We start from the raw sequence: 12382 nt of genomic DNA on the forward strand, positions 1-12382 counted from the left end.
AAAGATCAAGTTATAATCATATAAAATAACAATAATAAAAAACCCGCACTAAAAAAAAAGAAAAAAAAAAGTGTATATGGCTTTTAATAAAGATTTGATCGTTTGATTTAAAATTCTTAATACATAACGAATAATATGTCTGGTTTATTCAATTCAGTTTGATGGGATTTTACTATACAATTGAAATTTGTAAATCGTAAAAAAATGCTTATTTTTTGAACGATGTAGAAATGATTCTTAGCATGAGGCTATTTATAAGTTTAAGAGCTAGTCCAAGGTCCAAACACACACACACACACACACACACACACACACACACACACACACACACACACACACACACACACACACACACACACACACACACACACACACACACACACACACACACACACACACAAAAAAAACAATTCCAAGATCGAAAACTAACTTAATACCTCTATCAAAGTTTGGTTATGGATTAAAATAGCGGAAGTAGTGTGCAGTATGTCTTTGTGGAGAAAAAGGGCTGTTATTTTGTTTAAATCCCCATCTTCTCTTAGGGGTTTGGAACGAGTTGGTGTTAGAGAAATAGCATTTTATTAAAACTTTGAAAAACTTTAAATTACGGCTGCAACAAATTGAACTGTTACACGTGAAATTAAATAATAAATAATAATAATGTGCACCTACCTTATTTTATTATTATTATTATTTATTGCAGAACTTACACATAATTACAAGCTCAGGGACGTGAAGCAAGGTTGTATCTCTTACAGATGTGCGCCTACCTTGTGAAGCGTTCAAAAGAGCCAGGGTCACGACAGAGGACTCGCAGGCGTAATGACGTCTCGTGACGTAATGATGTGCGGTGCTACACGTTAGCACGGTTAGCACTAGCTTCAAACCTCCACTGACCGTCACCACCACGTTGACCAGACCAGTCCAGCAACATTCCTCAGCAGGTACTACTGTATCTTGTGCTTTCTGATCAATCCGTTATTCGGTGTTTACTGTTTAATATAAATCTATTTGCAATGCATGCAATTGCCGTTCGGCTCGCGCATGTTCTAACAGAGACCGAAGAATAGAACTTTAATCAGAAGCGCGAGACTTTCAATGAATTCCATGCTATGCATGAAATAACACTGGAGTTTGATAATTTGATCATTTAAGCTGCTCATATAGACGACAGCAGGAATACAAATTACAAAATTACGAATTACAAACTAAAACCATGCGACAATATGCATGATTTAGTTTTTTTAGTTTTTTTTTATATATATTATGTGTGCAAACAACACTTTTTAACCCTTAAACAGGCAAGAGTAGAAAATAAGCAACAAATCATTTCATGTAATTTTTTATATAATTTGGACTCAAGTGAAACATATCCAAAATAATTTTTGAAATATTTGATGTATTTTGGATTTTATGAGTTGTGACTCCCAGGTCACGTTGCCTGATTAGGGTATAAAAAAAGGACCAAGTCATTAATCTGTTAACTGTTACTGGCCCACTTGCCACTGCATGTTTAAAACAATTATATCCTATACTTCATCTGATCTAATGTTGACAAATTATATATCATTCGAAAGCTTACGAACGCAAGATTCAGCCTGTGAAAACTGTTTTGAAATCGGACATTAAAAATGGTACTTTAACCCCTTAACTGTTACCCCCTTTTTGAGAATGGACATTAAAATGCACTATTCAAACTTAAATGGTTATAATTCCATTTAATAATAGACCTAAGTTTGGTCTTGTTTTAAAGAAAACACTCTGCAGATTATTGCTGAAGTGAAAGCACTTAAAAAAAATGAAAGTATGAAAAAGTTATGGAAGTTTACATTTACAGTAAATCAAATATACTGTACTTAATAATCTTTTATATAAAATATCTATTTTACAAAAAAAAAAGACTTAATATAAAATCAAAGCCATATGTCTAACCATGTTGTGTTCCAAATTTGAAGTTGATATCACAAAATTTGAAGTTCCCATGAGATTTTGTTTAGGCGTTATACCAAAAATAGCCACCGGGTGACATACATTCCATTGAATTTAATTGTATGCATTCTGCCGTAACACATTAATACATTTCTGTCCAAATATCACTTCTGTCACAAAATATCGAACCTTGAGACTCAGACCTTTCTGACAATATTTTGTCAAGTTTAGAAAAAGTTTTGATCATAAATTATGAAACTTGATTACACCCAAAAGGGGAGGAGCCAGAGAAAAGAATTTAGACTACCGTTTCTATGGTAATGCAACATTCAATTTCAAAATGGTTTTCACAGGATGAATTCTGAGTTTGTAAGCTTTCAAATGATACCTAATTTATGATAACTACTAAAATATGTGATGTAATTAAAAAGGTGATAAAAAGATAATATTATATTTTAGAGGATAATATATATATATATATTATACTTTTTAGAGGATAATATTATTTTATCATTTTTTATTGACAAATACTAATTATATGTTTTATTATGAACTTTTAGCATGAAAACCAAAGTTTCAATTATTAAAAGTGTGTGCATTGACAAACGCCAGAACTCCTGATGTAGATTTTTTGAGGTGCACTCTTGTCATAAATGCATCTATTACTGTTCCTACATAATTCGTTACAAAAAACAGTGCAAAAATATCTATTAAGGAGTCTTAGACCTTTCCAACGATATATAGTTTGTCATGACTGGATTAGGATTTAATTGTAATATACTGAATTAAAAACTCAAAATACAAAGATGGTCAAAATTAGGGTTAATCCCTTTTTTATACCCTAAACAGGCAACGTGACTCAGGAGTCACATATATTTCAAAACGTGCTAAATAACAACATGAACAACATATTAATTAATTTTCTTCTTCAGCGCCTTAAGACAATGTTCACAATTAATGTTAGCAGTATTATTATTATTTTTCCACCAGAAAAGTAAGTTTAATATATATTTACTTTCCTCAAAATCTGAATGTCCTGCACCACCGGTAGCCATGTTGGATTTAAGTCAGGCTGACTAATTTATCACAAAAAACTTAAAGCAAATCATGTGACCAGCATACTCAAGACAGACCAGGCTGTGATAAATGATAAAAGGATATGATGAAAAAATCATTCTTATGCCCCTAAAAGACAATAAAAACTATGTGACTTGTGAGTCACGTTGCCTGTTTTAAATAGTTAACCCAAAATAGCATTTCTGTCATTATTTAATCATAGTACATGTCTTTATCTGTATGTTTTTATTGGACATTTTAGGTGAACAATTCCTTTATCCTCTTAGTGTCATTGCTCTTGTATTGTTCTCGATTTGCCAATAACTAGTGTATTTCCCACCCCCCCCCCCATCCTCAGCAATGTCAATAAAGGAATCAAAGCCAAATCTCAGCCATTCCCAGGTGACAGAGATTATCAAACGTCTCTATGGCTTGACCGTGTCCGTCATACGACCGTTGCCCGGTTATGATGATCAGAACTTTTACGTGGCCCCCAGTGAAGGTGGAGAATATGTGTTAAAGGTTATGAACTCTGCAGACAGTCACAACATCACTCTTGTTGAGTTGCAAACGCACTCTATGAACTTCTTACACCAAAGAGGCTTTCCTGCCCAGACCGCTTTTCCCACTCGGACTGGCCAACTCATGAGCTTGGAGGAGTTTGGTAAGAGTACCTGTCAGTTATTCATTTAATTAAATATTAAGTCATAAAATACCCTAAGGCCTGTTGTTAGTGGTTTTAAATGCCTGTTAAACGTGAGTAAACGGGTTTTTCAGAAAGGTGTATGGATTTATATTGTAAATCAAATGCTAATTAACAAATGTTTTTTTATTTTTTTCTGCTATCACAGATTGTGGTTTTGGCATGCAGAAATATTTAGTGCGCTTACTTGCCTACCTGCCTGGCACTACCATAGCCAAAATTACCAGCAGTCCTCAGATCTTGTACGACGTTGGAAAAATGGCCGCCACATTGGATACAGTTTTACTGCAAGTAAAATCTTTCATTCCATTACATTCCATTGTTAAAGGAAAACTGCTCTCTCATTATTTACACATTAAGTTATTTCGTTCACGGGCTGCGTTTCCTAAAATCATTGTAAGCTTAAGTACCTACTGGTATCAGTACCAAATGATAACCTACAATTATTACTTTAAAGAGCTATTTCTATTAGATAAACTCATGTAAAGTAGGTTTGGTGGTATAAATTAATGCATTTAGGTTGAATCAGTGATATTAAGTAACATTTTTTGACTTGAATAAAACCTGCTGTTTAGGGTATGTTTACATGACAGCGATGTATTTAAAACAGGAACGTTTGTACTTCTGCATTTTTCGCATAAAGACCTGTTTTTTAAAAGTTTGTGTTTTCAAGGCCCCCAAAACGCCATAGTCGTGTAAGTGTAACGGCCAAAACACGTCACAGTTTTCAACTAAAAACTGAAAACTTTTTATGTGTTAACAGCTCTTTAGGTGTTACCAATTTTTTTTGTGGCGTTTTTGCCTTTTATTAGAAGAGGACACTAGCTAGACAGGAAGTGAGATGGGAGAGAAGGGGTATCGGGAAAGGTCCACGAACTGGGACTCGAACTCGGGTCGGCTGAAGCACAACAGCGCTACATGTCGGAATCATCTTAGAGTTACGAGCTGTTGATTATTATTAGTGCGCTGCTGCAGTTATGTTATCAGACTGCGTGCTTTAAAGCTAGATGTATTCTGATTGGCTGTCAATGTTTTCAGCCGAAAAAAAAATCGTTCGAACAGCGATTTCAACATTATCATTCCTCTGCGGCGGTATAGTTATAGCTGTGATGTTGACTCTGCTATTTTTATAGAGTCACATTTACCGATGCTCTGCAAAATTTTTACTGGCGAGATCCAGTTATTCCAGTAGGAATCTGCGCAATCGGGAGTTTTGCGCGATTTCCCCATGCAGCTTTTGCTCATTTTCAAGATGGTCACGTTATTTCGCCACATTGACTAACAGAAAGCTGCTTGGTTTTGAAAGTGACTTCCATGTGAGTTATGCTTCAAACATCACTACACTTGACAACGAACCTTTTTTGCTAATTTTGCTAATGTGACTGTTTTTAAAACCTTATAGATATATATTCTTAGTGTGAAAAGGCTTTTTTTGTCCTTGAATTTTTTCACAAGGTTTCTCATTTGATTTCAGGCATTTGTTTTTGTTTATATTTTCTTGTGTAGATGGAGCATCCAAACATCAGTTCCCTTCAGAGAGAGAACTTTATATGGAATCTCGCCAGTGTTCCTCTCTTAAATCAGTATCTCCATGTGATGGATGGGGACCCTGTACAAAAGGTTGTTAAAGCCGTTATTGAGCAGTACCAGATCCAAGTCATGCCAAAACTACCATTGTTTCGCAAGTGTAAGACATATTTGAATTTAAAGTATTTCACTCCGAAGTCAACGCAGTGCTTACAACATTTTTATTGCATTGCAGGCATTAACCATGGAGACTTCAACGACCACAATCTCTTGGTGAAACCTGATGGACCTTCAAAGTACAAGATCTCCGGGATTCTTGATTTCGCAGACATGAGCAGTGGGTATTTCATATTTGAGCTGGCCATAACTATCATGTACATGATGATTGAGAATCCCAATCCGGTCGACGTCGGAGGACCAGTGGTGGCGGGATGGGAAAGCGTTTTTCCTCTCAATGAGGCAGAAAGAGATTCGCTGTATTTGCTGGTTCTGTGTCGGTTCTGCCAGTCCCTGGTTCTGGCCTGGCACGCTGTGATCCAGCAGCCAGAGAATGAGGAGTACTTGATGACCACGGCCAGGACAGGTGTGCAGCTGCTCAGTCGTCTTTGGGAGCTGGGTAAAGAGGAAGTGGAAAGAGTTTGGTTCCAGAGTGCAGCACAGTTCAGCCAACCCTGACTGAGCACTCAAGCATGACAGCTTGCTCCAAAAATATATGCAATATAAACCCAAATCCATCAACTTTCTTACATGGAAGACTAACTGTGAAATTTGAAATCAAGTCAATGAGGACTGGGACTGTCAAGCCTCAAAATGCCCCAAAAAATCACCATAAAAGTGGTCCAAATGTATTTACTTGCAATCAGTGATGATGTCAAATGGTGACTTTGGTGGAAGGGAGGGAGATACGCAGAGGTGTGGAGTCCAGGAGCCATGTTTATTCCACCCATGAACTCAGCCATCTGATTTCACTAATTAGTTCTTTCTCCTGGCTGAAAAACTGTGTTAATTAGCAAATCCAGGTGATTGGAACAAAATACTGAGGAGGACTTTTACTTTCTGAACCTGGACTTTACACCTCCAGGGCTTGAATTTCGGTGCGGGATTGCGGGTATTGCGCATATTTTTTATCATTCCCGCAGGTCTCCCATTTATAATGCGGGAAATTCCCGCAAACATTGATTCACTTTAGCATGTAGGTTCAGGTTGTATTAGTAAATTAATCCACGCAGATGGAAAATCAAATCAGTCATTTTAAAACTGTCTGCGAGACGCAATTTCACAAACAGCGTGAGTGATTCAGCGGCGCTGCGTCTTCTATCTCGCGTCTCTCAAAATGGGTTGCACAATGCAATCGTTAAGCGCGCAGCAGGCGGCGGAAATACACTCTCGCGTTTCGGGAGTCGATCGGGCCAGCATTGCATCACGAGTAACTAAAGTTTACCATTTGCACGTCTTTTCAAGTCTCACCAGTTTAAACAGTCACGCGATTTTAAACTCTTCGGTAGCTACTTGCGCGCTGTCTGAGAGATATTTTTTTCTCTGCACACAAACATAGAGTAAAGCAGCCTCACAAACAGCTCGTGGGTAACAAAAGTTATTTTTCGTGGATTATAAATCGCTTTAACAGTCAAAAACATAAGAAAATGATGTCAATTTCGGTCTTGGAGAGTATCCTCTAATCTAAACACAGTCGGTTATGTCTTAAATAAGCATAAATCGCACGTGACCGTATAATGAAAACAGGATCCGTGCACTAGCTCTTAAAGGGACAGCAGCCATATGTGTCTGTCATTAATTTGTTTGTCAAAACAACAAAACATAGCTTTCATTTTAAGGAATCAGGATTAATAGCCTATGAATTTAATTTAGTCAGGACTAAAATACTACCCAGTGTTATTTTACATTTGATTAGGCTACTTTATTCAGTCTCTGTAGTATTTCTGAATAGCCTACTAGTTTTAGACCTAAGCAAAAACTTTTCTCTTTATTTCTCTTTATTGATATCTTTATTCTATTGTATTTATTTGTGCTACTTTTTTCAATTTAATTCAAAGATTGAAATCAAGCTTCCTTGAGTTGTGTAAATTCTTAAGAACAAAATGACCCCATTGTAAAAATGCAATGAGTAGGCTAAGCATACATTTAGGCGAGATAAATGTAATTAAAAAAAAAGTCTAAACTCCCCCCTCAAATTAAAAATTCCCCCCCATAAGAATCACCTAAGGGGGGATTTCCCCCCCATTTTCCAAAATGAAATTCAGGCCCTGACCTCTGGTGATACCAAACATGCACTTAAATAACATTTTCATTGTGCTTTTGGCTCTTTTCAGTCGCTGTCGGGTGGAAACCTCATATCTTAAAACATTACTTTCTATGAAAAAAAAAGGCTGTATTTGTTTTTATAATTAAAGACGGTCAAAACTGTGCAAGGAACTTCATTCACCATAGAATGTTGGTGGAGTTGTGAGGTTTGAGGATCCAATGGAGTTTAGAGGTTTATTTTTTACACTGTCACACTGTCTTTTTTTAAATTGGTCAAATATATGCAAAACCCACAGAAAGATGTGAAGGGTGACCAATAGTAATGATTTATGGAGAAAAAATTAATAAAATGACATATGGAGAAATTGGAGATGCGAGGTTTCCACATAACACCGACGGTATGGAAAAGAGCAGTGGATAAAAGTAAGTGTCATGGTTTGGTGCAAAAAAAAAAAAAGCATGGGCGAACGATAACACCATTTTAAATTTGAGACGAGCTAACACTTTAATGTACACGCAGTTTGATTAGTATTATTAATAGTTAATGAAAACCTTAAACATTAGATGAAATGTCTACTGCACAGGATTATTGTTGGACTACTTATATGATCCTTCAGTTTTTGAGAGAACACTTATGATGCACAAAATTAATTATTAACTAATATCAAAAATACCATGCATGCCATAATTTCTTTAATAAAGCAGCATATGTTTATTTTTTAATTGTGGACCGATACATTTTTTTAGTCAAGGTTAAGATGAACACATTTATGTTTTTAGAGAAATCAAGATACTTTTGTATTAGTTTAATTGTTTGTTTCATTTGTCTTATTCAGTGCCTTTATTTCATCCAATAATAAATAATAAACTGAAAGTATTTTCTACAAAACAGGACATTATTAACACTGCACAATTCATGGAGTATGATCACTCAAGTATTATGTACTGCATATCAGTATGACGGATTGTGACAAAAGGTCCTTTAAACATTTATGAACGGCTTTGTCTAATCTTACTGCTCAAAGTATGAATAAACAAACTGCTGACCGCAGCATTTTATCTGATTGGTCAAAGGTCTTTTTACAGCACATATGAAGTATTTTTGAAAGGTCATGGTTTAAATCATACTGAAAAGTGCATTTTAAAGCAAAACTAAGCAAAAAGAATAACAACAAAGTTTGGAACTCCAGTTGATGAATATAATTAGAGGATTTAACTGATAATGAACAATCTTCTTGTTGATGGCTGATTGATACAGAACTTATAAAAACACATGAGCATAAAGGTCTTACAGCCTTCAAAGGCATTTCATTTGGTTTAATGGGTTACCAGGGAACACCTAGTGAGAAAATGTACCACATTGAAAGTTGCTTTGGATAAAAATCAAATGGAATTAGATACACTGACCAACCAAGCATAAAAATTAAACCCCACGTGATTATGTTGGTCTGTGTAAAAAAAAAAAAACTCTTCTGTAGGTCTCAAGGAAATAACTAAACCCTTAACTAAACTGTAACTAAACTGAACCCATTACTTTGGAAACGGTTTCAGACCAAGTTCTCAAAAAAAAAAAAAACTAATTTCATGCTGCTCAGATGCCAAGAAAAGCTTTACAAGCTTCAACAACAATCCTTCAGTAATACATTCTCTCTGCTCTCCATAAATGTCTTGTAGTTTTCACATCCTGTGGCCTTGATTTCTATTGTGTGGTAAGTGCATCTATAGTCATTCAATGTCTTGTGTGGTTCCAAAGCATCTGTTCATCATTGATGATGTCTACAGCATGTGATGCTGTTGTTTGCTTGCTTTGGAACTGAAAAATGAGCAGATGGCATAGAGGAAACAAGTGTTGCCATATCACATAATAACAGATTATGCATATGAGTGGTAAATGGACAGAACTGGGCTTAAATTTCACTGATGGTGTTTCTTTTGATGTGCAGAGCTACTGTCCTTTACATTAGCCCATTTACATCCAAGTAAAAAACAAAAACAGTAGGGGTGTGCATTGGCACTGCCCTCACGATTCGATTCGATTACGATTCACCAGGTAACGATTCGATTCAATTCGATTCTTTGTGTTGAGCGTTCAGAGATGCTCTTCTGCTTCAAGGTTTGGTGTGTTGAGCGTTCAGAGATGCTCTTCTGCTTCAAGGTTTGGTGTGTTGAGCGTTCAGAGATGCTCTTCTGCTTCAAGGTTTGGTGTGTTGAGCGTTCAGAGATGCTCTTCTGCTTCAAGGTTTGGTGTGTTGAGCGTTCAGAGATGCTCTTCTGCTTCAAGGTTTGGTGTGTTGAGCGTTCAGAGCTGATCTTCTGCTTCAAGGTTTGACGTGTTGAGCGTTCAGAGATGCTCTTCTTCTTCAAGGTTTGATGTGTTGAGCGTTCAGAGATGCTCTTCTGCTTCAAGGTTTGATGTGTTGAGCGTTCAGAGATGCTCTTCTGCTTCAAGGTTTGATGTGTTGAGCGTTCAGAGATGCTCTTCTGCTTCAAGGTTTGACGTGTTGAGCGTTCAGAGATGCTCTTCTGCTTCAAGGTTTGGTGTGTTGAGCGTTCAGAGATGCTCTTCTGCTTCAAGGTTTGGTGTGTTGAGCGTTCAGAGATGCTCTTCTGCTTCAAGGTTTGGTGTGTTGAGCGTTCAGAGATGATCTTCTGCTTCAAGGTTTGACGTGTTGAGCGTTCAGAGATGCTCTTCTTCTTCAAGGTTTGATGTGTTGAGCGTTCAGAGATGCTCTTCTGCTTCAAGGTTTGATGTGTTGAGCGTTCAGAGATGCTCTTCTGCTTCAAGGTTTGACGTGTTGAGCGTTCAGAGATGCTCTTCTGCTTCAAGGTTTGGTGTGTTGAGCGTTCAGAGATGATCTTCTGCTTCAAGGTTTGACGTGTTGAGCGTTCAGAGATGCTCTTCTGCTTCAAGGTTTGACGTGTTGAGCGTTCAGAGATGCTCTTCTGCTTCAAGGTTTGACGTGTTGAGCATTCAGAGATGCTCTTCTGCTTCAAGGTTTGACGTGTTGAGCGTTCAGAGATGCTCTTCTTCTTCAAGGTTTGATGTGTTGAGCGTTCAGAGATGCTCTTCTGCTTCAAGGTTTGATGTGTTGAGCATTCAGAGATGCTCTTCTGCTTCAAGGTTTGACGTGTTGAGCATTCAGAGATGCTCTTCTGCTTCAAGGTTTGACGTGTTGAGCGTTCAGAGATGCTCTTCTTCAAGGTTTGACGTGTTGAGCGTTCAGAGATGCTCTTCTTCTTCAAGGTTTGATGTGTTGAGCGTTCAGAGATGCTCTTCTGCTTCAAGGTTTGATGTGTTGAGCGTTCAGAGATGCTCTTCTGCTTCAAGGTTTGACGTGTTGAGCGTTCAGAGATGCTCTTCTGCTTCAAGGTTTGGTGTGTTGAGCGTTCAGAGATGATCTTCTGCTTCAAGGTTTGACGTGTTGAGCGTTCAGAGATGCTCTTCTGCTTCAAGGTTTGGTGTGTTGAGCGTTCAGAGCTGATCTTCTGCTTCAAGGTTTGACGTGTTGAGCATTCAGAGATGCTCTTCTGCTTCAAGGTTTGGTGTGTTGAGCGTTCAGAGCTGATCTTCTGCTTCAAGGTTTGACGTGTTGAGCATTCAGAGATGCTCTTCTGCTTCAAGGTTTGATGTGTTGAGCGTTCAGAGATGCTCTTCTTCAAGGTTTGGTGTGTTGAGCGTTCAGAGATGATCTTCTGCTTCAAGGTTTGACGTGTTGAGCGTTCAGAGATGCTCTTCTGCTTCAAGGTTTGACGTGTTGAGCGTTCAGAGATGCTCTTCTGCTTCAAGGTTTGGTGTGTTGAGCGTTCAGAGCTGATCTTCTGCTTCAAGGTTTGACGTGTTGAGCATTCAGAGATGCTCTTCTGCTTCAAGGTTTGATGTGTTGAGCGTTCATAGATGCTCTTCTTCAAGGTTTAGTGTGTTGAGCGTTCAGAGATGCTCTTCTGCTTCAAGGTTTGATGTGTTGAACATTCAGAGATGCTCTTCTGCTTCAAGGTTGGACATGTTGAGCGTTCAGAGATGCTCTTCTTCAAGGTTTGACGTGTTGAGCGTTCAGAGATGCTCTTCTGCTTCAAGGTTTGGTGTGTTGAGCGTTCAGAGATGATCTTCTGCTTCAAGGTTTGACGTGTTGAGCGTTCAGAGATGCTCTTCTGCTTCAAGGTTTGGTGTGTTGAGCGTTCAGAGCTGATCTTCTGCTTCAAGGTTTGACGTGTTGAGCATTCAGAGATGCTCTTCTGCTTCAAGGTTTGGTGTGTTGAGCGTTCAGAGCTGATCTTCTGCTTCAAGGTTTGACGTGTTGAGCATTCAGAGATGCTCTTCTGCTTCAAGGTTTGATGTGTTGAGCGTTCAGAGATGCTCTTCTTCAAGGTTTGGTGTGTTGAGCGTTCAGAGATGATCTTCTGCTTCAAGGTTTGACGTGTTGAGCGTTCAGAGATGCTCTTCTGCTTCAAGGTTTGACGTGTTGAGCGTTCAGAGATGCTCTTCTGCTTCAAGGTTTGGTGTGTTGAGCGTTCAGAGCTGATCTTCTGCTTCAAGGTTTGACGTGTTGAGCATTCAGAGATGCTCTTCTGCTTCAAGGTTTGATGTGTTGAGCGTTCAGAGATGCTCTTCTTCAAGGTTTAGTGTGTTGAGCGTTCAGAGATGCTCTTCTGCTTCAAGGTTTGATGTGTTGAACATTCAGAGATGCTCTTCTGCTTCAAGGTTGGACATGTTGAGCGTTCAGAGATGCTCTTCTTCAAGGTTTGACGTGTTGAGCGTTCAGAGATGCTCTTCTGCTTCAAGGTTTGACGTGTTTAGCGTTCAGAGATGCTCTTCTTCAAGGTTTGACGTGTTGAGCGTTCAGAGATGCTCTTCTTCAAGGTTTGACGTGTTGAGCGTTCAGAGATGCTCTTCTGCTTCAAGGTTTG

At 38.2% G+C, this 12382-nt stretch overlaps 1 protein-coding gene across 3 annotated transcripts; it reads left to right on the forward strand.

The window, feature by feature from the left end:
- Nucleotides 1-811: 811 nt before the first annotated feature.
- hykk.2 (hydroxylysine kinase, tandem duplicate 2) lies at nucleotides 812-8532 on the forward strand. 3 transcript variants are annotated; one of them, XM_081384386.1, is made up of 5 exons: nucleotides 812-944; nucleotides 3344-3649; nucleotides 3837-3979; nucleotides 5195-5375; nucleotides 5451-8532. In XM_081384386.1, exons 2-5 carry the CDS (start codon nucleotides 3346-3348, stop codon nucleotides 5888-5890), a joined length of 1068 nt encoding a protein of 355 aa, XP_081240512.1. In that variant the 5' UTR covers nucleotides 812-944; nucleotides 3344-3345; the 3' UTR covers nucleotides 5891-8532. The 3 variants fall into 3 exon arrangements, with proteins under 3 accessions (XP_081240512.1, XP_081240510.1, XP_081240511.1); XM_081384384.1 differs by having other exon boundaries at nucleotides 883-944; nucleotides 5195-8532; XM_081384385.1 differs by having other exon boundaries at nucleotides 883-944; nucleotides 3837-3967; nucleotides 5195-8532.
- The last annotated feature ends 3850 nt before the right edge of the window (nucleotides 8533-12382 follow it).

The sequence above is a fragment of the Scardinius erythrophthalmus genome (genome assembly GCF_964197995.2).
Source record: "Scardinius erythrophthalmus genome assembly, chromosome: 14".
NCBI lineage: Eukaryota > Metazoa > Chordata > Actinopteri > Cypriniformes > Leuciscidae > Scardinius > Scardinius erythrophthalmus.

What these genes read in the sequence shown, in the direction of transcription:
- hykk.2 (XM_081384384.1), top strand. Translation starts at nt 3,346, where the DNA reads ATGTCAATAAAGGAATCAAAGCCAAATCTCAGCCATTCCCAGGTGACA. An exon ending in CATGAGCTTGGAGGAGTTTG is followed by an intron (nt 3,650 to 3,836) that starts GTAAGAGTACCT and finishes CTGCTATCACAG; the next exon opens with ATTGTGGTTTTGGCATGCAG. An exon ending in TGGATACAGTTTTACTGCAA is followed by an intron (nt 3,980 to 5,194) that starts GTAAAATCTTTC and finishes TTTCTTGTGTAG; the next exon opens with ATGGAGCATCCAAACATCAG.